A 21,864-nucleotide genomic window follows, 5' to 3' on the forward strand; every position below is an offset into this window, starting at 1 on the left:
CACACACACACACACACACACACACACACACACACGCACGCACACACACGCACACACACACACACACACACACACACACACACACACACACACGCACACACACGCACACACACACACACACACACAAACACACACACACACACACACACACACACACACACACACACACACACACACACACACACGCACGCACACACACACACACACACACTAGCATATTACCTTGTAGAACACATCAGGGACATAGAGTTCAGAGGTCGACTCTCGTACATATCCTAGCTCTGGAGCGTCCAGTGTAGGCACTAGACAATCATCCCTCACTAATGCCATGCACTGATTGGACACCTGAGATTATTATTTATTATTATGGGAATTATACAGCAACAGACTGAAATTAAAGTGATGAGCTGACAGCCACACAAATCACACCCACACACCACACACTATACACCCACACACCTGATATCCTTTGAGGTCGATCTGATTGGCTTCGTTTCCTGATACACACACAGTAATGAACTTTGACCCAAACTTGCCAGTTGTGCTGAGCTTGGAGGGATTAGGGTACTGGTTTTGAAAATTTGCGGCCATAATGCACTCCTCAGCGCTCAACAGATGTGTGTTCTGAGGGGAGGGGGGTAGTCAGACGAGTTAGTACAAGTGTGGGTGGGGTCTCACAATGCTCCTCTTGTATGCCACTTTGATGTTCCCTTCAGACTCAAGATCAGTGAAGATCCAACCAACCTACGTATGAAATAATTATTAGATCACATGATCACTAGTTACAAGGTGACACACCTTTCTTAGTCCCAGAAGAGTGGCCACTTGGTCCACCATTTCTCTAGCAGGGTCCTCCAGCAGCTCCACACTGTGACTCAGTGATGTCTGTAATAACACACACACACACAGATATAGCCATTTCAATGAGCTACAAAATACATCCTTTAGTTGTGAAAATAGACAATTCTTATGGGCAGTCAAAGATAGCTCTCAAAACATGCTAATTTCTAAGCTACATGTATAGCCAGCCGCTCATGAAAGACTTGGGGCCAAGATCTAAACACACCATCTTGGTAAAATGCACATTATTTTTAGGACGCAAAGTTATGGGCAGTCAAAGATAGCTCTCTCACAAATAGCACATTCTCTTTCTTTAAGAATGGAACTAAACACACTGGCCCACATCAGCACTTACCTGTGGGGGCTCATAGATGGCTGCCACCACGGCACGTATGCCCAGAGGCACATCAGTGTACTCCTCATAACGACCTAGCAAGTAGCCTAACCTTTGACCCCCACTCTCCCTCCAGCCATCAAGGAATCTATCGACAATGGATCCATCCTCAAACATGACATTGTCCACATGTCGATATTCCTGCACCAGAGGTTAGTGTTAAGGTAGTGAGGATTGTAGGTATTGAGAGTACCTGTCTAGCTAGAGTGATGGCACTGGGTTGACACTTGGTGCATATACCAGCAGGCCAGGGAGAGTGGTCCTTACAGCCTGGCTTGATCTTGCAGCTCAGATCCTCAAGGTTTGCAAACTTCCCTCTATATACATTATATATATATACAGAGGAGATATGTTGGAGTAATAGGGGACGAAAGAGGTGTGACTATAGTATACACACCTGTCCACTCCACTCGTGAGCTTGCGAATGTGAGTATGAAATGAGAGGTGTTTGATGGTAGTGTCGTCTCTTCCCTCCTGTACAGCTTTGTCCCATGGTTGCAGGGGCATACAATTGACACACTTGCTCTGTGGACCATGATGACACCTACAGCAAGGTGGGGGGTCAATAAGAGGCGTACTGCCACACCCACTCACAGCTGGGGGTCTCGTGATCGACTGACTTGCCCGTCCCTCTTGGATAACACATGATCGACCTCATCTTCCTCAATGCCACCTTTGACCTCTGACCCCTCAACACCAGTCTTGACAATCAGGTAGAGCATATCGCCATGGCTATACAATGCAACGAGGACACTAATACAGTCATATCATTGGACGGCTCACTGTATAGGGATATTCCCTAACTGGAGGGCCAGTTGGCCTGGTTGTAGCTCCTCCTTCCCACCAGGTCTGCGACAGAGAGAGAAGCTTGTGGAGGCATCCAATAGAAACGCAGCTATCACCTACACAGCAGTGAGTGAGTGGAGACTGTGACCACCCTAGCCCTTACCTTGTCCAGGAGTGTCCGGAGGGTGTCTGTTGGGTTGGAGGGGATACGCTTAGTCCCATCACTGCTCTGTACTCTAACAATCTGAACAGAGGAGAGATATAGATGTGCTCACTACTCTGACTCTTGACTCTCACCATCTTATTCCTTTCCAGGGGCAGCTAATAACAGGCACAGTATGACGTGACTCGACTAGATCGACTCGACTGTACTATACTGTACTGTAGCTTCTTCTTCTCCTCCTAAATGTGGGCGTGGTCTGAATGCTACGGACACGCCTTATACCCAGCCATATACACAATAGGGAGTGGATAGCTAGACTGGCGGCGACAACCCCTCGTGTACCGCGAGGGACTGGCAAACTGTCTATCAGTCACTCGTCTCAGCTGCAACGAGCATTGCAGCCTATCAGATTGCGCTCAACGTCATATTAGCCCTGTAATTGTAACCGCACTTACACTTCAGGGGATTCAGTGCATTCCATAGTAGCTGAATCTCATAGCAAAATTTAACCACATTATCTATAACGATTTCATGTTTAGTAGTGTCATACGATCTATTACACTTCCGCTGAGACGAGTGACTGATAGGCAGTTTGCCAGTCGCTCGCGCTACACGCTCGGGCGGCTGTCACCGCCAGTCTAGTGGATAGCCTCCAGTAGCCTCCTTCGCAGCCTCTCCTTTTTCTGTTCTTTGTCACAGAAGAGAAAATTGGAGGAACAAAGAAAGAAAGAAGGAAGCAACTAAGAAAAAGGAGAGCCTGCCTTGCTAAGTCGCGTGATCCCCTACTGACGTAGACAAATTTTAACGAGCGTGGGCGAGAGAAAACCTCAATAACTGTCCTCCCACACAGTACTTGGAGCGCATTTACCAGGAACATAATCTGTTATGAACAGTACAGTACAGTGCAGTAGAGTCAGCCTTCGTGAGACCTTTAGTCAGTAGAGGAAGTATGAAAGACTAGAGTAGAGTAGACTATACTGCTGTAATAATTATATCTACTAATCAAGTGGGTCTGTTCTGAACTCAGGAAAAAAACTGAGCTAAATTTAGATATTTAGTCTCTTTAGTCTTTACTAGGTAAGCCCTCGTCTACGATGTCTCCACGCTTGATTTTCTGGCTTGCTATCTACGATGCTAACAGCTTTTATTTAGAGTTTGCAATGCGTAGGCATGCTGTAGCTTTTTGCTCTGTCAGGCTCCGCCCAGCTAGTGATTGCCCACGTTCATTTTCACTCGTCTACCACTCGTCTACCGTCACGCGACTTAGCAAGGCAGGCTCTCCTTTTTCTTAGTCTCTTCCTTCTTTCTTTCTTTGTTCCTCCAATCAGTCCCGTATTTTATCTTATTGAACTATGACAAAGAACAAAAAAAGGAGAGGCTGCGAAGGAGGCTAAGCCTCCAGGCCGATTTTAATCAGCCTGGATTCGAGGCTACCTCTACACAGGCTCGTCCCTTTATCACAATCGTTCAATAAGATAAAATACTGTATTTAAGTACTCCAAATTGGAGTCTTAGTGTACACTAGTACACTCACTGTAGACTGAATGTACACTGTACTGTAGACTGAATAGAACTATATAGAATGAATCTGAAACGTATACATATAGTTTTGCTAGTTTGTGCTATATCTCTGCTAGGCCTAAATCTACTTGTTAAGGTACAACGTACAACGGACAGAACTTCATATGGCTATACATCATTTTTATACAGATGGAAGCTTTTATACATCTCTTGTGGAACAAAGTCTTAACAAGAAGGGTTACTCAATCTCTGATCTACCTCCCAAATCAGCCCTTTGGACAGACAAGATCCACCTGTGTATCAACTTGAACCTGAACGGAATAAAACCTAGCAAAGCTGTCATTGAAACACAGGTGTCATACTACTTTCCATTCTTTAAAAACATCACCGTCATATTGAATGGAGACAACTTTATACGGCCTGACTATGTGCCCGAGTTTGTGGACGTCATCAGTTGTGACTCTTATTACGGTTGGTATCAGCACAAGTGCATACGATCGTGCATTCAACGTGGCTCTGATGATACTGAAGGTTTCCTGTACATTGCTGACGACATGTTTATCAACTTAACAAAAATGGCCGAGCTACCAACTACAAAACTGTGGACTATTGGAAGTCGAGTATGCAGCTACTCATCGATACAAACTCCAGGCCACGAAGGTTGCGAATGGTACTGGTGGGATGCTCCGACCTATGGAGCAAAGAATCTGGATATTGTAATCAAAAGTTTACCAGCCAAATGGAAGGAGCAGCTGGTGAAGACAGCTGGTTTTCCTGACCATTTCAAAGCTTACTGTATTTCTGACATTATTTACATCCCTCAAGCACTTGTTATGAACATGACACACGTACTTGATCACATTATAAACACAACCGAACTATTTTGCGAACTCGCAACTAATTTAGCCATGCATATTGTGGCTCCTGATAGAATCACATTGCTGGATGGTTATCTATGGGACGATAAGAGTGTTGCAGCCATTAAGGAAATGGCAACTACTGCACATTTTGTGCATCCTGTCAAGTTTGGAATTCGGGAGCAACGTGACATTTGGATTCAGAACATGGAAAAGCAACTCTTTAATTTAATCGATATGAGTATATCGTAGTAATCTATAATAATAATGTACGTCTTACAAGTTGTAGGTTGTTAATTAACTGCCTATAATTATATTGTCAATGTATAATTTATATATGAAAAAATTTCCAGACAAAAAAATTAGGAGACACTTTACTTGGAGAATGACGTGTGTACAGTATCACTCCGTAGCCTTAGCCTCGATCCCAGGCCTTACTTTTTCTTGTTGTTGTCATTGTTCATAAATCATAAGAAAGACATAGTGAGGCAGCAAAGAAAGAAATGGGCGTACAGTTCTCACTCTACGTCTATTTCTTTCTTTATTCCTCTAATTAATACCGTATTTTGAAGGATTAAACGAGCATGCTGACTATAAAAAGGCGTGCCCAGGACAGCTCCGACCGGATGCAACGGGAAAATGGCGAAAATGAAAAAATGAATTTGCTTGAGTCTTGCAAAAAGACGCCCTTGACTGTATAATGCACATTCTTTACATTCTTACAGTCTCCTTTTGATACGCCTTCTTCCGCGCTCTCACGAGATAGTAGACATGACATAAACTAAAAACAAAAAATGGCTGTCAAAGTTTATTTTCAAGAAGTGTTCTCAACCTCAGAAGAAGCCTACTGGGGTTCCACAGGAGCTTTGGTTCGAGACTGAAGATACCAAGCAGATCTTTGTTGATAGAATTGACAGTGCTAAGCGTTTAATTTTCTTGCTGCCAGAGGTTCATTGGCCATGGAAAAACATGAAGATTTGGCAAACTGATGTTGTTGTTGAAGAAGGTAAGTAGTCTAGTCTATAGTATAAAATTAAGTAGTATATAGTATACAGTAATGTGACTTTATCAACCTGCGAGTGCTTTTTAACATTAACATTTCATTTTACATGGATAAAGTAACAAAGTGAAGTGCTGAAAGTCTGTAGGGCCAGGGAACACCTAGTGGGTTCGGGTATCGTCCAAGTACCTCCTGAAGAACGAAAATTGATTGTACTAGTATTGTAAGTTTAAAATATCGCAGAAACAGCAGCTGGGTGTTGTGGCTGTGGTGAAGGGTGACTAGTGACAAAATGGACGAGTGTTTTTCCGTTCAATTACTAGTGGGTCATCATGCTCATAGCCACCATGACATTTGTATAATAACCTTCATACATGGAGTCATTATTAATAACGTTCATCTTTTCTCAGGTCGCTTTGAAGGACTACCCTCGCTTGTTGAAAGTCTTCCTGGCATCAAACCTATGTATATAGAAAATGTAAGTCTTACTACTGTATCAATTGCAAGCAATAATTATATCGTTACCTCTCTGGCCTCTTTTCTGGAGGAAGACTCACTGCTAGGGGTTGGTAGTTCTATTATTCATTCCCACGTTATTCCTCCAAAGTATAACATAGACCACATCCCATGTACTCGCAACTTCCATCAGGCCTACAGATGTTTATACTACTGACTCGACTGACCTGTATTTCTAAAACCTGCCTATTATTCTCACTAATGTGCCCATGATACCAGCATAATTCTTCCCCAAAAATTATGCTCAAAATTATGCCAGCACTACCAACCCCTACCCGGGAGAGCTCTCACTTGTTTGCACCCCACTCTACAACTCTAAATGATAGCAAAGATTTGTTTGATATACTGACATTAATTAATGCTGATATAAATTCTTTTTCAGAATCAATTTCGTCAACTTTCTACAATGCACAATGGCGTAGTCTCAAGTCTCAATGCCGTCTATTTATATGCAAGAAAGCAAGGAAAACTCTTTGGAAGAGTTCACTGGAGTAATGCTCACTGTAGCTAACCTGGAGCTGAATAGACATAGCCTTTTACTGTACTCTAAGCATTATTTATTTGTCAGCCATAATCATAAATTTTATTTTTTTCTTTTTGATTCTGGTAAAGAAGAAAACCCACCAGGAATGTATTCCCTTCCCTTCTGTGTATTTTTTTTTAGTGTTCACGGTGTGTATGAATGGGTTCTGAGCGCTTTTGCGCAAGAGAAAAAAACAGCTCGTTACTACACAGCCAAAAATCCACGGGAACGTTTCAGGCCCGTGGGGAAAATCAGCTGAATACAGGCCGGAATACGGGGCTTTATGCAGATGTAATCGCCCACGGCCTGCTTACATCCTGGAACCACAGGCCCGTTACAGCACGTACATCCTGTCCTGAATACAGCCCGTAAATAACGGACCTGTTTCAGCCTGTACCACCCACGTCCTGCTTACAGCCTGTGCAGCTAGTGTATGCGCATGCGCAGAGAGAAAATTGCTTAGATACGAAATCCACCAAGAGACTGAAAAGGTGCTTCAGTTTGATCTTCTCCTTCAGTTGCAGCTTTAAAGGATGGATGGAGTAATTATATTATTTATGGAGCTGACTGCCAAGGCCAGCTAGCAAGAAAAAGAGAGAGAGAGGAAGTAAGTATAGATGAGCGCGAGCTAGTATAGTAGGTCTAATTAATACTCACTTCTGTCCATTTATCAGCTGCTAGATGTCTCTGTAATTCTTCTCTCACTGTCTCTAGGAGTCTAGCTCTATAGGCTACAAGGTGTGCTTATGTGGTCATGTATAAATAATTATGTTGACGGAGTTATTTCGTATTGCAGATCTGGTTGACTCTGACGCATGTTGTTGACTTCTAATACAATGTTATAAGTGAGTATTCAGCTGGTTTTTAAAATGTTGGTCCATATGCTGCTTATGTATAGGAATACACATCTAAAAAGGAGGATATGCACCTCTACAACGGCTACTAAATAGGTGAGTACGAGGTATATAAAATGCGTATACCTATGATATTATCTACAGTTGTCTGTGTCATCATTACTTTACGAGCTCGAGATTCAGGTTCTATTATTGACTCACTTACTCGAACTCGTTTACGTACGTATGCACACACAGATGTACCTGTGTCTATGTCATCATTACTGCACTGATTGAGCTCGAGATTGAGGTTCCTATTCACACTACTTGAGAATGTGAGCCAATTAATAATTATTTAACTCACTACTCGTGTACTGATGCACACATACAGATGTACATATATAAATTGGAATGCTCATGCCATCAATGATTTCAACCCATCATGACCAGAAGGTATTTTACAATAATAATTATTGTCGTTTACATTGGTTGGTCTAATTACAGCATCGTGGACACACCTATATCGTGGACACACCTATACTTTAGAATTTGGCAGGTAAGCATAATAATTATAAAAACTTTGTTTGTGTTTTGCTTTAGTTAAGTTACTGGCTCTGGACATGGCTGGTCTGTGACAGTACAAACAGTCGAACAAAAAAGGTATAAATGGTAAGACTATATTCACTATATATACACAGTGACAGAGGACATGGCTGGTCTGTGGACAGTACGAACAGTCGAACAACACATTATAATGGTAAGAAACATTTTCTTTGCAACGATATTCACATGTCTTCTTTATACACACAGTGACAGAGGACATGGCTGGTCTGTGGACAGTACGAACAGTCGAACAACACATTATAATGGTAAGACATTATTTTCTTTGCAACCATTATTCACGTGTCTTCTTTATACACACAGTGACACACTCGAGCAGCACAAGCACTAGAAGAAACATTCTTATTAGTGTTGTAAACTGTCGAACTGTCTGGCTATGTTTGTTTCTTAAAAATGTTAACACTTTGTGGAATTATTTATGCCAAACTCAGCTTTTAACTGCAAACCGGAACTAACTGAGAACACAGGGCTGCTTACAGGCCGTGCTCAGACTGCTTACAGCCCGTTCCACGGCTGATTACATGCTGAAATCCACAGGCTGCTAAGCAGTATCTAACCAAACAGTTGAATACACCACGTGGTTTCATGCCTGTAACGGCCCCGTAACAGGCATGAAACGGCCCGTGGATTTTTGGCTGTGTAAGGCTTGAATGAAATTTTCGGGGTCAAAGGTCGCGTCCTGGGCAGCTCTTTTTATACTCAAAACTCGCTCCGGGATCCAGAAGTTGCTAATGCGGTAATTAAAGCCAACATGCTCGTTTAAACGAGCATGTTGGCTTTAATTACACAGCCAAAAATCCACGGGCCTGTTTCAGGACCGTGGGGAAAATCAGTTGAATACAGGCCGGAATACGGGCCTGTATGTGGATGTAATCGCCCACGGCCTGCTTACATCCCGGAACCACAGGCCCGTTACAGCACGTACATCCTGTCCTGAATACGGACCGTAAATAACGGGCCTGTTTCAGCCTGTACCACCCACGTCCTGCTTACAGCCTGTGCAGCCAGTGTATGCGCATGCGCAGAGAGAAAGTTGCTTAGCTACCAATCCATCAAGAGACTGAAAAGGTGCTTCAGTTTGATCTTCTCGTTCAGTTGCAGCTTTAAAGGATGGGGATGGAGTAATTATATTATTTATGGAGCTGACTGCCAAGGCCAGCTAGCAAGAAAAAGAGAGAGAGTAAGTAGAGTCTAAATAAGGAACTAGTATAGTAGTATACTAGTAGGTCTAATTAATACTCACTTCTGTCCATTTATCAGCTGCTAGATGTCTCTGCAATTCTTCTCTCACTGTCTCTAGGAGTCCAGCTCTATAGGCTACAAGGTGTGCTTATGTGGTCATGTATAAATAATTATGTTGACGGAGTTATTTCGTATTGCAGATCTGGTTGCCTCTGACGCAGGTTGTTGACTTCTACAATGTTATAAGTGAGTGCTCAGCTGGTTTTTAAAAATATTGGTCCATATGCTGCTTATGTATAGGAATACACATCTAAAAAGGAGGATATGCACCTCTACAACGACTACTAAATAGGTGAGTATGAGGTATATAAAATGCTGTATTCTATAATTATGATAATTATTATCTACAGTTATCTGTGTTATCATTACTTTACGAGCTCGAGATTCAGGTTCTATTATTGACTCACTTACTCGAACTCGTTTACGTATGCACACATACAGATGTACCTGTGTCTATGTCATCATTACTGTACTGATAGAGCTCGAGATTGAGGTTCCTTGTCACACTACTTGAGAATGTGAGCCAATTAATAATTATTTAACTCACTTTAAACTCGTGTACTGGGTGCACACATACAGATGTACATATATAAATTGGAATGCTCATGCCATCAATGATTTCAACCCATCATGACCAGAAGGTATTTTACAATAACAATTATTGTTGTTTACATTGGTTGGTCTAATTACAGCATCTTGGACACACCTATACTTTAGGAACTATCAGAATTTGGCAGGTAAGCAATCATTCATAATAATTATAAAAACTTTGTTTGTGTTTTGCTTTAGTTAAGTTACTGGCTGTGGACATGGCTGGTCTGTGACAGTACAAACAGTCAAACAAAAAATTTATAATGGTAAGAAATATTATTTTCTTTGCAACTATAATTATTCACATGTACGTCTTCTTTATACACAGTAACAGAGGACATGGCTGGTCTGTGGACAGTACGAACAGTCGAACAACACTTGTAAGAAACATTTTCTTTGCAACAATATTCACATATCTTCTTTATACACACAGTGACAGAGGACATGGCTGGTAGTACAAACAGTCGAGCAAACAATTTATAATGGTAAGAAACATTATTTTCTTTGCAACCATTATTCACATGTCTTCTTTATACACAGTGACACACTCGAGCACCACAAGCACTAGAAGAAACATTCTTATTAGTATTGTAAACTGTCTAACTGTCTGTCTATGTTTGTTTCTTAAAAATTTTAACACTTTGTTGAATTATTCATGCCAAACTCAGCTTTTAACTGTATAAAAAGCAAACCGGAACTAACTGAGAACACAGGGCTGCTTACAGGCCGTGCTCAGACTGCTTACAGCCCGTTCCACGGCTGATTACATGCTGAAATCCACAGGCTGCTAAACAGTATCTAACCAAACAGTTGAATACACCACGTGGATTTATAGCTGTAACAGGCCCGTAACAGGCATGAAACGGCCCGTGGATTTTTGGCTGTGTACCGGATTAGCCACTTCCGGATCCCGGAGCGAGTTTTGAGTATAAAAAGAGCTGCCCAGGACGCGACCTTTGACCCCGAAAATTTCATTCAAGCCTTAGTAACGAGCTGTTTTTTTCTCTTGTGCAAAAGCGCTCAGAACCCATTCATACACACCGTGAACACTAAAAAAAACACACAGAAGGGAGGGGAATAACATTCCTGGTGGGTTTTCTTCTTTACCAGAATCAAAAAGACAAAAATAAAAATTTATGATTATGGTTGACAAATAAATAATGCTCAGGTAGGTCTGTAGGTACAGTAAAAGGCTATGTCTATACAGCTCCAGGTTAGCTACAGTGAGCATTACTCCAGTGAACTCTTCCAAAGAGTTTTCCTTGCTTTCTTGCATATAAATAGACGGCATTGAGGCTTGAGACTACGCCATTGTGCAGTGTAGAAAGTTGACGAAATTGATTCTGAAAAAGAATTTATATCAGCATTAATTAATGTCAGTATATCAAACAAATGTTTGCTATTATTTAGAGTTGTAGAGTAGGGTGCAAACAAGTGAGAGCTCTTCCGGGTAGGGGTTGGTAGTGCTGGCATCATTTTGGGGAAGAATTATGCTGGTATCATGGGAAAATTAGTGAGAATAATAGGCAGGTTTTGGAAATACAGGTCAGTCGAGTCAGTAGTATAAACATCTGTAGGCCTGATGAAAGTTGCGAGTACATGGGATGTGGAATAATGTGGGAATGAATAATAAAACTACCAACCCCTAGCAGTGAGTCTTCCTCCAGAAAAGAGGCCAGAGAGGTAACGATATAATTATTGCTTGATATAGTAGTAAGACTTACATTTTCTATATACATACGTTGATGCCAGGAAGACTGTCCTGTCAACAAGCGTCAACAAGCGAGGGTAGTCCTTCAAAGCGACCTGAGAAAAAATGAACGTTATTAATAATAATGACTCTATGTATGAAGGTTATTATACAAATGTCATGGTGGCTATGAGCATGATGACCCACTAGTAATTGAACGGAAAAACACTCGTCCATTTTGTCACTAGTCACCCTTCACCACAGCCACAACACCCAGCTGCTGTTTGTGCGATATTTAAAACTTACAATAGTAGTACAATCAATTTCCGTTTTTCAGGAGGTGTTTGGACGATACCCGAACCCACTAGGTGTTCCCTGGCCCTACAGACTTTCTACAGACTTTCAACACTTCACTTCGTTACTTTATCCATGTAAAATGAAATGTTAATGTTAAAAAGCACTCGTAGGTTGATAAAGTCACCTTACTGTATACTATATACTACTTACTTTTATACTATAGACTAGACTACTTACCTTCTTCAACAACAACATCAGTTTGCCAAATCTTCATGTTTTCCAAGGCCAATGAACCTCTGGCAGCAAGAAAATTAAACGCTTAGCACTGTCAATTCTATCAACAAAGACCTGCTTGGTATCTTCAGTCTCGAACCAAAGTTCCTGTGGACCCCAGTAGGCTTCTTCTGAGGTTGAGAACACTTCTTGAAAATAAACTTTTGACAGCCATTTTTTGTTTTAAGTTTATGTCATGTCTACTATCTCGTGAGAGCGCGGAAGAAGGCGTATCAAAAGAAGACCGTAAGAATGTAAAGAATGTGCATTATACTGTCAAGGGCGTCTTTTTGCAAGACTCAAGTAAATTCATTTTTTCATTTTCGCCATTTTCCCGTTGCATCCGGTCGGAGCTGTCCTGGGCACGCCTTTTTATAGTCAGCATGCTCGTTTAAGTGTAAAATATGGGCGTGGTCATTCAGCTACAGACACGCCTTATAGCCAATAATCCACTGAGCGTTTCGAGTTGTCTCTAAAGTAACGCTAGGTCTTCAACTCGTAGATTATAATCTATAGTATTATTATTATCTTGTGATCATTATAATTATCTCTTCCGAAATTCAATATGATTTTTTACAGCCTATTACAGCAGTACTAGTATCACTCAATGAATGTGGGCAGTTAATTAAACAACTTGTAAGATGCACGTACTAGGAAATATTCATGTCGATTAAATTAGAGAGTTGCTTGTCCATGTACTGAATCCAAATGTCACGTTGCTCCCGAATTCCAAGCTTGATAGGATGCACAAAATGTGCAGTAGTTGCCATTTTCTTAATGGCTGCAACACTCCTATCGTCCCATAGATAACCATACACAAATGTGGTTCTATCAGGAGCCACAATATCCACAGCTAAATTAGTTGCGATTTCGCAAAATAGTTCGGTTGTGTTTATAATGTGGTCAAGTACGTGTGTCATGTTTGTAACAAGTGCTTGAGGGATGTAAATAATGTCAGAAACAGAACGAGCTATGAAATGGTCCGGAAAACCAGCTGTTTCCACCAGTTGCTCCTTCCATTTGGCTGGTAAACTTTTGATTACAATATCCAGGTTTTTTGCTCCATAGGTCGGGCGACCCCACCATGGCCAGTTGCAACCTTTGCGGCCTGGAGTCTGTATCGTTGAGTAGCTGCATACTGCACTTTCAACCACCGTCCACAGCTTTGTAGTTGGTAACTCGGCCATTTTCGTTAGGTTGATAAACATGTCGTCAGCAATGTACAGGAAACCTTCAGTCTCTTTAGAGCCACGTTGAATGCACGATCGTATGCACTTGTGCTGATACCAACCAAGATGAGAGTCACAACTGATGACGTCCACAAACTCAGGCACATAGTCAGGCCTTGACCAGTTGTCCCCATTAAATATGAGGGTGATGTTTTTGAAGAATGGAAAGTAGTATGACACCTGAGTTTCAATGACAGCTTTGCTAGGTTTTATTCCGTTCAGGTTCAAGTTGATACACAGGTGGATCTTGTCTGTCCAAAGGGCTGATTTGGGAGGTAGATCAGAAATTGAGTAACCCTTCTTGTTAAGACTTTGTTCAACAAGAGATGAATAAAAGCTTCCATCTGTATAAAAATGTTTTATAGCCATATGAAGTTCTGTCTGTTGTAGATCATAGTACAGGAATGCAAGTAGATTTAGCAGAGATATAGCAGAAACTAGCAAAACTACACGTATGCATTTCAGCTTCATTCTATCATGTAGTGGCCCGTCCCCTAGGTGGGGCGCCTATATATGTGCATACGACCTATCACACTTACTGGCTACTCGCGCGAACATGCGCATTAAGTGTCCATGCACGTGGTCAAGTGTTAGTGCTGCGGTCTTTGTCAGAGTATCATCCCAAAGAGTGTAACCGCATTTGCCTGTTGAGTAACTCTGGTCTGTGTTTGTATAGCGCTGCTTGTATCAGGAAATCAGCATGTGCGGTTTCTCCGAAATCTTGGCAGTTGCTATATTAAACCAGGACTGAGGAGCTCCTGCTATAACATAACACTTTTTCCCCTCCCAAGTCAGAAGAATGCACAAAAAAATTATAATATTAATCCTGTACACCGTAGTAAAAATGATTATGGGTACAATTAGATGGGTTGAGTCCTGATCTCTGTGAGCTGCAAGAGTGTTAATAATACAGAGCTATAACATAAACCTGACTCGGCTCTCACGAGGACTAGCTCGACTAGGCGATCTTAGGGCGTGGCTGCATCTTGACGACCTCGTGCTCTGATGCATCTGATAATTATCAGAGATAAGCAAAATCTGCAACGAATCCATGCTAGTGTTGTGTTGTATATAGTGGTTTTCCCATTTGCTGCAAGGAGGGAGGCTAAAGTTTTGTATTTCCCCCAAAAAGAGGCTGGAATTTGAGACCATACATGGGTACACCCACTATACATGGGTACGGGTGTACCCATGTATGGTCTCAAATTCCAGCCTCTTTAGCTGACAAGCCTACTACTACTACAGTTTTGTCTTGAGAAGTAGCCGCGGTGTCCTTTGGTTTTAATTAATAGCCGCGGATTGTCATTACAAATTTACATTTATGTCAATAAAACTATAATTCTGATGAACGTCACTATAACAATGTGATTGCATTGAGTGTACAAATATGATAATGCTGTTAGCTACAAGCGTTCAAACAGGTTGTTGCTGTCAGGGTTGTCGTCAACACTTGAATCAGAGAGTGAGTCCGTAGAGGAGACATCCTCATACATCTGCATAACTTCTTTGATGTAGCGGCTACACAATAGGAGGGAGGTGAACTAGAGCACACACACACGGAGAGAATATATTACGTTCTCTTCCTCTTCTTGTGTTTGTGTCGGTAATAGACAGCTAGTCCACTGATGGACAACACAGAGAGGGCTAGTATTGAACCCACCACACCCACAGACACAACATTCCATCTCATAGCACTACTCGGCAACCCGGCATCAGTCTCACCAGCTGTATAGAGTAGACACAACATCACAGACTGTAGTACACTGTATTGGTGTTGACTCACGACACTGGCCTCTGTGGGACTGACCATCTGGACAGCAGCCACTGGGTGAGTCTTGACAGGGCTGCTGCTGCTGTACACAGGAGCTCTTACACTCTGACTGGCTCTTAAATACACACAGGGGGGAACTTAGGGAACAGTTAGTTGTCAGTTGGAGACAGCCACCATTGTTGCTAAAGTAATAACCAGGGCCTTGGGTGTTGACCAGGTCAGTAGCACACAAGACAGTACATGTACACACCTCCTCAGAACCTGTAGGGTAGGGTAGGGAGTTAGCCACCAATGGTGGTGTGTGGTGTGAGGAACTTACCTTTACTCTGATGTACACAGATAAGTATGAGTGATAGTAAATATCTTAATCTCCCAATATTCATCATCTTTTCAGTAGGATCTAGGACTCCATCTCTATAAAATAATCAGTAATAATAGTCACATGATAATAAATAGGCATTAATGGACTCCAACTAACGCCCACCAATTGTTTTCTTCTTTCATTATTGCCTCTTCCTCTTTTCCTCTATTGTAGCCTCCACCCACATGGCAAAGATATAAAAATCATGTCCAAAAACAGAAAGCTATCGAAGAAGGAACGTTCTAACGCTCTGAGACTCGCTGCATTACAGGAGAGGAAACATTCACAAGGACCATCTCTCAAGATACCGGAGACCCCCGGCCTGAGGCCGTCCAACCACACTTTGTTCACTGATGACAGGCCTGAGAAGTTGACTTTGTTTGAGAGCAATGATATCGATAGTGATGATGAGGTCGTGTTTGGAGAACGCTTCCAGGGGACCGGCGGAGAGAAGCTGTTGCAGTTACAGAGAAGTATTGGTTTGGATCAACGCTTTAGACTAGACGATAAGTTTATGGACGACCCTACAAGCGACGACCCTGCAATCGATGAGGAGGCTATGAAAAGCACCGATAATGAAAGAAGTCGATCGCTAGCTGTCCTGGACTCTTTGCTTGGACCGTCTGTTGTGTCTCGAGTAACTAAGCCTGATGTTGTGATCCCACCTCGCTATGACCCCCTCTCTACCACACACATGCTTCACGAACAATCGAGAGCAGCCATAACAGATAAGGAGGAATCTAGTTTGAGTGAGAGTGATGGGGAGCAGTCCAACACACGACCCACAGTCAGTGGTGATACCTTCTATAGCATCAACACAGACCTACACGGATTGTTTGCTGCAGAAGATCAGGGCTTTAATTTCCTGGGACCGGAGTCAGAAAGTGAACACGAATCTGTTGAAGAAGAGATAGTGGAAGAGGTGCAGCGTCCAATCAAAGTCGAGTGTGATGATATGGAGGTTAGAAAAGATGAGAGGATGTTCTTCCACCATTCTGGCGAGGTTCCTAGTCATACGTTTTATCGTCTTGAGTCACTTAGGTGTCTTGAAGAAGGATGGCCCGAGAGGAGAGCTGCTTTCAAGCAAGCCTTTAGGAAGAGGCACAGAGATGCATCTAAGACTGTCTCCAAGTTTAGAAAACACTTGTAATTATTTTATAATTATTACCAGGAGTGTTATTACAGAATCCTATTAGTTAAGTTTTTTACTCTCAAATGTCATGCTTGTATTGTACAATTAAATGTTCATTAAATTTGCATAACGTTAATATATTATTGACTTCCATGATAAACATCTCCATAACTTTCGCAATAATTTATAACAAAAAAATGGTGAACAATAATTTATGAATCTGTTCACACATTGGCTGCAGTTAGTTTACAGTCCAATGTGTTCTGCGTTCGGTCCAGTACAGCATTGGCATCAATCAGGAACTGTACACACTCGTCACGTGATCCAAACTTAAGCTCAGAGGTTATTCTCTCTACGCTCACAGAGGGGCGGTACCTACAGAGGTCAAACCAGAGGTCAATAGGAACACACACACTCATATACATGTACAGGTCAGCATGCACACAACCAGGAGCAAATGAAAAGAAGCTCATGACACAAAATATTGCATGTGTATAAACATAGAGAGGCAGGAGAGTTGGTCGTCAGAGAGAGAGAGCGTAGGAGTTCGATAGATTGTTCATGACATCAGAATGAGTGAGGGATAGTTGGGCAGGCCACACTACATGATTGGCTGTGTATGAGGGAGGGCAAATTGTGTGCACTTGGACAAAGGAACAACTTGTGGGAGCACTTGTGTTAACTTAGCTCGTCTTTATAATAGGCTGACTGCTTGAATATATCCAGACAACTTTGTGTGGCCAGGCAGGGATACAACAGTGTAAGAGCGCGTCCATCTTGAGAGGTTGATATTCTTGTTGACATCAGACAAGCTTGAGGGTCCAATCTCCACGGACTATTATAATAACTGATGAAACACTAACCTAGCCCCTAACTAGGCACACACACACACACCACCACCTACGCTCTAATGATCACCCGAAGAGCACTTTTTCTCTCACGCTCGACAAACAATCGCATCAACTCTTGTGACAAACTGGGACCACACGCGTACAAACGAAAAAGCCTAGTGTAGTTGCCTAGCGACCATGCATTCCACACCCCCAAAGCATGCTCAACACATGGGTCCGACCGAAGGTCAGGGGTCAACTCTAGCATTGCTGACGACATGTCTGCAAGGAGAGAGCAATACACACAATCAACACCACACACACACACACACACACACACACACACACACACACACACACAGTACACACAGTACACAAACCTGCTGAACTGTCCGTGAGTATGTAGTAGAGTATTCTATAGGCGAGGAACTCTGCTTGGTGTCCAGTCAGCCCCTCAGAGTAAAGGTTCTTAAGCTGTGTCTGACACTGGTTGAACTCTTGGTGGTCACCCTAACAATAGTGGAGGGCGGTTAGTCTAGTCTGGTCTGGTCTAGTGTGTGTGCGCGCGTGTGTGTGTGTGTTTCAGCTCACATTCTGAAGGGCTACTCTACCGTGGGTCTCATACACCAACACAGTGAAGTTATTGCGGATAGCTTGTATCTGTAGGAGGGTGGAGGTACTAGGAAACCATATTACACAGTTAGACAATGCTCCTCACAGTCAAGTCCTGTCTGATTGATTTGAGCTGCTCACAAGCATAATGATAGTCCTTCTTGGTCTCCCACTTGCGACACACATGATCTAGAGAGCGCTTCAATACAGCGAGAGGGCGAACTGCACTCGGCTCTGGAGCCTGCACAACACGGTACACATTCAACTACTTCACTATGGACAATGTAAGGGAAAAAACAACACACATCCTATGAATACAAACTACGGCCTGTCAAAGACAGCTACATGTATATGTCAGCTAACTCACTGAGGTCAATCGAAGGTATCGCTTCTCTAGGCTCTGACAAGTTCCCTCGAGGCTAGTATCCTGCCAATAGATTAAATTATCATCTCCCCCAGAAGTCTAAAGGAGGAGGTAGGATGGGGATAGCACAGGTGTGTGTGTGTGTGTGTGTGTCTGTAGGGCTTACTAAGGTCCTCTTGAGCAGCTCATCAATCGATATCTTCTTCTTGATATTCTTGTTCCCCTCTGCTGCTCCCTGTCTCCCAAACCTCTGAGCACGCTCACTGAACCGCTGTCTATCCTGTGCACTGGGAGGATCCTCACTCGGGGTACCCCTGGAATAAAGAATCGCAAAAATGTGTACTCGCAGATAATTGGTAATTAACTTGCTAGTACTTAGAAACGCTATGAATTTCACAACTTGAGCAGAATTTAATACCAGCAAAAATTTAATGAGCTAAACAGTGAAATTGCAGACAAATCTACCTGTCACCTTAAGGTAATCAAAAGACAATAATGGACTACTACTACCCACCATCTCTTGCCCTTCTTGTTTCTCTTCTTCTTCCCTCTTCCTCTCCCTACAGGGCTCCCTTCTGCCACGCCCACTTTCCCCCTACCCACAGCTCCGTCATCACCACGTCCCCTGCTGGCAGGTGAGCTGCCTACCAAACCTACCCTTGCATGTATCCCTCGTCCACTTGTACTGGGTTCAGGGGTCAGGTCAGGGGTTGGGGAGGGTGTGTCCCAACGAGAAGAGGTCTTGGCCTTACGGACACGATCTCTGCAAACAGGTTAACATAATACTAAACTGAACACACCACAATAGACAGTCTAACAGACGTTGGTAGCGGGTAGGTGTCCCAGTCAATGCTCCACTGAGTCTTATCAGCGAACATTTTGTTGAGCTCATCATCCAACACACGATGAACATATTCCCTCTCCCCCTCCTTAGTACACGCACTGAAGGCTCGGGCAACATACTCCTTCAGCTTGGGTGGCCACTTGTCAACTGTGTACAGAGTCAATTTTGATATAATTAGTATTACTAACAAACACATACCTCCTCCACTTGACTCCTCCTGCTGTGGGGGAACACTACCCTCACGACGAGACTTTTTCTCACTTATCAGATTGTCCTCATTGCCCTCAGGTCGACTGTGTTTGCTTCCCAGTAGACTTGCTGACTCAGCATAAACTCTTTGGCTCTGAGAGGGGTTTTCCCTGGTTACCGAGTGATTAGACAGGGGCTCCCCCGTTGTCTCAATGGCGGGGACATCCCCCTCCCTCAATGGTGGAGTGCCAGGACTCTTAGCACGACCTTCAGGCTGTACCACTGTATCAGGAGGGGGTGCTGTTCCCGCCCACACTGTCTGGCCTGGTACCCACGGAGACGGAGGTTGCCAACCACCCCAACCCCATTGGTAGTTAGGTTGATTCCATCCAGTCCATTGTGCATTCGGTTGACTTGTTTGCGACCATTGTGCGTTCGGTTGACTCGTTTGCGACCATTGTGCATTAGGTTGATTTGTTTGCGACCACTGTGCATTAGGTTGACTCGTCTGCGACCACTGTGCGTTAGGTTGACTCGTTTGTGACCACGTTGTGTTAGGTTGATTCGTTTGCGACCATGTGGTGTAAGGTTGACTAGTTTGGGACCAAGCCTGACTTGTCTGTGGATACTGTGTTGTCCAATAACTGCTAGTTAGTGCTTGCGTGGCAATAGGTACACCAGTGTCTGTAGGAGGGTCAGTTCCTGGTTCAGGAGGAGGAGCCTTTGCGTCCTCTGTGGGAAGTGGGGGCTGTGTAGGAGGTGTGTACGCTTGACTGTAGCTCTGTGCGTAGCCAGCAGGATAGGTTCCCCCACCTGCCTGCGCCTGTTGCTGCTGCTGGTAGTATTGAGCATAGTACTGCTGGTAATACTCTTGTGTGGTGGAGGCCATCTCAGCCCTACAGCGAGTACAGCAGTATAGCGAGTGCATAGATCTATTATAGTACCTTACCTGTGAATGATTCAACCTTTCTCTCTAGCCTAGCCTTGGCCTTGTAGAAGCTTGTAATCCATCAATCAATAAACAATGCACGCTTTAGTCTTGCAAGCCACGCCCCTTCATATTTTCATAGAGCGCATTATATAGAAACCCTTCAAGTTCAAAGGGTAAAAGTTAAAGTTTCTTACTAACCTACAAGGGGTCAAAGGCTAAGGTAATTTGTTTTTCACGTGACACATTTCTAGGTCAAAGTTCATCAAAAGCAAGAACAATAAGTTTGTGGTAAGTTTTCTCTTCTCTGTACCTCTCATATACATTGTGCTACAGGAGTTATGGCCCAGGAGATCAAGGTTGAGACGGCCCCCTTCGATGCACGCTTTCCTAACGTCAACCAGACCAGGCATTGCTGGCAACACTATGTGGACTTTCACAAGTGTGAGAAAGTAAAGGGCGAGGGAGCTGATGTGTGTCAGTACTTCCAGAAAGTCTACCGCTCAATGTGTCCCGTCGCCTGGGTAAATAAAGTTTACATGTTTAGTAGCATAAAAATTATAGTAGTGTGGCGTGTTTTATTAGTAGCGTACCTCTGTGTGTTATCTATTAACATAGTCTCTATTCTATGCAGACATCAGACTGGGACGAGCAGAGAGAGGCTGGAAGCTTCCCCGGCAAAGTCTAAGACTGGAATAGTTTAGCACAACCAACTCTTGTTATATCCACTGTGTATTCTAGCTAGTGGTGCTCTATAGTCAACCAATGTTCGAAACCAATAATTATCATTAATAAATGATTTCAAAGATTGGTAAAATATGGAACAGAAAAGGGGGTGGGCATACATGTATATATATACACAGCCTAATAAAAGTACTTGAACACTTTATAACAGATAACTCCAGTTACAATAACAGCTAGAGTGTTGTGTAGGATCCTTCGATACTTGTCGTTCCTCTGCACGAGGACCACAGCTGATGTTGACTCCAGCTCCTGACTGGGCACCGTTGTCAGCTCTTGTCCATGATAGTCCACTTGGTACTTGCAGCAAGGGTCGTACTGCCAGGACAGATCATAGACACAGGCACAGAGCACTCCAAACACACCCACTGGTACCACACTGTACAGAGACAATTTCGGGGAGAGGAATGGACCCACCCCCAACACTCCTACTGACGACAGCACTGCACACTTGTGAAGGAAATTGCCCACTCGTATCCAGCGAATAGCACGATCCCCTAGACCCATGGGCTCGATGACAATGAGTAGGTAACCAGTTTCCAGTGCAGTCTCCAGTTCACACTCTAAGCTGTGCAAGTCTTGATTGTCGTGGATGACAGTATACTGACTTCTGTGCAACAGATTATCCTTGGGAGCAGTAGGCAGATACAATGTCATGTTTGATATAAATGACCCAAGCAAGTTTTTAAACAACACTTGAAGGATACTCCAAATAG

The 21,864-nt window shown here is 43.1% G+C and overlaps 8 protein-coding genes and 4 long non-coding RNA genes across 17 annotated transcripts in view; 6 read left to right on the forward strand and 6 right to left on the reverse strand.

Moving 5' to 3' along the window:
• Window positions 1-2,557, reverse strand: part of LOC135351811 (nuclear protein localization protein 4 homolog) — a 3,500-nt gene extending 943 nt beyond the window's left edge. Inside the window, exons 1-11 of the mRNA XM_064550916.1 lie at window positions 2,318-2,557; window positions 2,184-2,264; window positions 2,018-2,136; window positions 1,829-1,966; window positions 1,632-1,778; window positions 1,428-1,551; window positions 1,196-1,375; window positions 799-885; window positions 679-744; window positions 460-624; window positions 223-345 (exon numbers count right to left, since the gene is read on the reverse strand). Coding sequence (XP_064406986.1) covers window positions 223-345; window positions 460-624; window positions 679-744; window positions 799-885; window positions 1,196-1,375; window positions 1,428-1,551; window positions 1,632-1,778; window positions 1,829-1,966; window positions 2,018-2,136; window positions 2,184-2,264; window positions 2,318-2,320 — 1,233 coding nt within the window. The 5' untranslated portion in view covers window positions 2,321-2,557. The remainder of the gene's footprint in view (window positions 1-222; window positions 346-459; window positions 625-678; window positions 745-798; window positions 886-1,195; window positions 1,376-1,427; window positions 1,552-1,631; window positions 1,779-1,828; window positions 1,967-2,017; window positions 2,137-2,183; window positions 2,265-2,317) is intronic.
• A 1,093-nt stretch (window positions 2,558-3,650) lies between these two features.
• Window positions 3,651-4,910, forward strand: LOC135351834 (uncharacterized). The gene has a single exon (XM_064550942.1). It carries the CDS (start codon window positions 3,869-3,871, stop codon window positions 4,811-4,813), a length of 945 nt encoding a protein of 314 aa, XP_064407012.1. The 5' UTR covers window positions 3,651-3,868; the 3' UTR covers window positions 4,814-4,910.
• A 231-nt stretch (window positions 4,911-5,141) lies between these two features.
• LOC135351852 (uncharacterized) lies at window positions 5,142-6,750 on the forward strand. Its single transcript, XR_010399514.1, has 4 exons — window positions 5,142-5,567; window positions 5,681-5,784; window positions 5,972-6,039; window positions 6,460-6,750. It is a non-coding gene; the product is annotated as an uncharacterized LOC135351852 (long non-coding RNA).
• Window positions 6,751-6,835: 85 nt separating this feature from the next.
• LOC135351853 (uncharacterized) lies at window positions 6,836-10,661 on the forward strand. Of its 4 annotated transcripts, XR_010399517.1 has the most exons (12): window positions 8,662-8,693; window positions 9,096-9,234; window positions 9,315-9,378; window positions 9,437-9,482; window positions 9,537-9,588; window positions 9,738-9,814; window positions 9,876-9,937; window positions 9,989-10,033; window positions 10,086-10,153; window positions 10,216-10,267; window positions 10,321-10,372; window positions 10,428-10,554. It is a non-coding gene; the product is annotated as an uncharacterized LOC135351853 (long non-coding RNA). The 4 variants fall into 4 exon arrangements; XR_010399516.1 differs by lacking the exon at window positions 10,428-10,554 and adding an exon at window positions 10,575-10,661 and having other exon boundaries at window positions 8,661-8,693; window positions 10,216-10,426; XR_010399515.1 differs by having other exon boundaries at window positions 10,216-10,372.
• LOC135351859 (uncharacterized) lies at window positions 8,195-8,484 on the forward strand. Its single transcript, XR_010399525.1, has 2 exons — window positions 8,195-8,302; window positions 8,358-8,484. It is a non-coding gene; the product is annotated as an uncharacterized LOC135351859 (long non-coding RNA).
• Window positions 10,662-10,868: 207 nt separating the features above from the next.
• Window positions 10,869-12,545, reverse strand: LOC135351856 (uncharacterized). Its single transcript, XR_010399522.1, has 4 exons — window positions 12,112-12,545; window positions 11,884-11,998; window positions 11,612-11,693; window positions 10,869-11,230 (listed from the first exon to the last, which is right to left on the reverse strand). It is a non-coding gene; the product is annotated as an uncharacterized LOC135351856 (long non-coding RNA).
• A 210-nt stretch (window positions 12,546-12,755) lies between these two features.
• LOC135351828 (uncharacterized) lies at window positions 12,756-13,883 on the reverse strand. Its single transcript, XM_064550934.1, has one exon. The coding sequence runs from the start codon at window positions 13,845-13,847 to the stop codon at window positions 12,798-12,800; it is 1,050 nt and encodes a 349-aa protein (XP_064407004.1). The 5' UTR covers window positions 13,848-13,883; the 3' UTR covers window positions 12,756-12,797.
• Window positions 13,884-14,694: 811 nt separating this feature from the next.
• Window positions 14,695-15,626, reverse strand: LOC135351844 (uncharacterized). Its single transcript, XM_064550952.1, has 4 exons — window positions 15,467-15,626; window positions 15,160-15,408; window positions 14,951-15,101; window positions 14,695-14,894 (listed from the first exon to the last, which is right to left on the reverse strand). Exons 1-4 carry the CDS (start codon window positions 15,531-15,533, stop codon window positions 14,780-14,782), a joined length of 582 nt encoding a protein of 193 aa, XP_064407022.1. The 5' UTR covers window positions 15,534-15,626; the 3' UTR covers window positions 14,695-14,779.
• A 38-nt stretch (window positions 15,627-15,664) lies between these two features.
• Window positions 15,665-16,800, forward strand: LOC135351833 (nucleolar protein 8-like). Its single transcript, XM_064550941.1, has one exon. The coding sequence runs from the start codon at window positions 15,714-15,716 to the stop codon at window positions 16,656-16,658; it is 945 nt and encodes a 314-aa protein (XP_064407011.1). The 5' UTR covers window positions 15,665-15,713; the 3' UTR covers window positions 16,659-16,800.
• On the reverse strand, window positions 16,757-20,559 carry LOC135351803 (leukocyte receptor cluster member 8 homolog). Of its 2 annotated transcripts, none has more exons than XM_064550902.1 (11): window positions 20,429-20,559; window positions 19,489-20,375; window positions 19,269-19,437; window positions 18,961-19,209; window positions 18,613-18,760; window positions 18,450-18,545; window positions 18,189-18,323; window positions 18,062-18,130; window positions 17,851-17,980; window positions 17,545-17,752; window positions 16,757-17,015 (listed from the first exon to the last, which is right to left on the reverse strand). In XM_064550902.1, the coding sequence occupies exons 2-11, from the start codon at window positions 20,366-20,368 to the stop codon at window positions 16,865-16,867; spliced, it is 2,235 nt and encodes a 744-aa protein (XP_064406972.1). In that variant the 5' UTR covers window positions 20,369-20,375; window positions 20,429-20,559; the 3' UTR covers window positions 16,757-16,864. The 2 variants fall into 2 exon arrangements, with proteins under 2 accessions (XP_064406972.1, XP_064406971.1); XM_064550901.1 differs by having other exon boundaries at window positions 16,919-17,475.
• On the forward strand, window positions 20,549-21,213 carry LOC135351851 (cytochrome c oxidase subunit 6B1-like). 2 transcript variants are annotated; one of them, XM_064550963.1, is made up of 3 exons: window positions 20,549-20,698; window positions 20,744-20,931; window positions 21,042-21,213. In XM_064550963.1, exons 2-3 carry the CDS (start codon window positions 20,749-20,751, stop codon window positions 21,093-21,095), a joined length of 237 nt encoding a protein of 78 aa, XP_064407033.1. In that variant the 5' UTR covers window positions 20,549-20,698; window positions 20,744-20,748; the 3' UTR covers window positions 21,096-21,213. The 2 variants fall into 2 exon arrangements, with proteins under 2 accessions (XP_064407033.1, XP_064407034.1); XM_064550964.1 differs by having other exon boundaries at window positions 20,575-20,695.
• A 58-nt stretch (window positions 21,214-21,271) lies between these two features.
• Window positions 21,272-21,805, reverse strand: LOC135351426 (transmembrane protein 11, mitochondrial-like). The gene has a single exon (XM_064550411.1). It carries the CDS (start codon window positions 21,803-21,805, stop codon window positions 21,272-21,274), a length of 534 nt encoding a protein of 177 aa, XP_064406481.1.
• Between the last annotated feature and the right edge of the window lie 59 nt (window positions 21,806-21,864).

Source organism: Halichondria panicea, chromosome 17, assembly GCF_963675165.1.
Source record: "Halichondria panicea chromosome 17, odHalPani1.1, whole genome shotgun sequence".
In the NCBI taxonomy this organism is placed as follows: domain Eukaryota; kingdom Metazoa; phylum Porifera; class Demospongiae; order Suberitida; family Halichondriidae; genus Halichondria; species Halichondria panicea.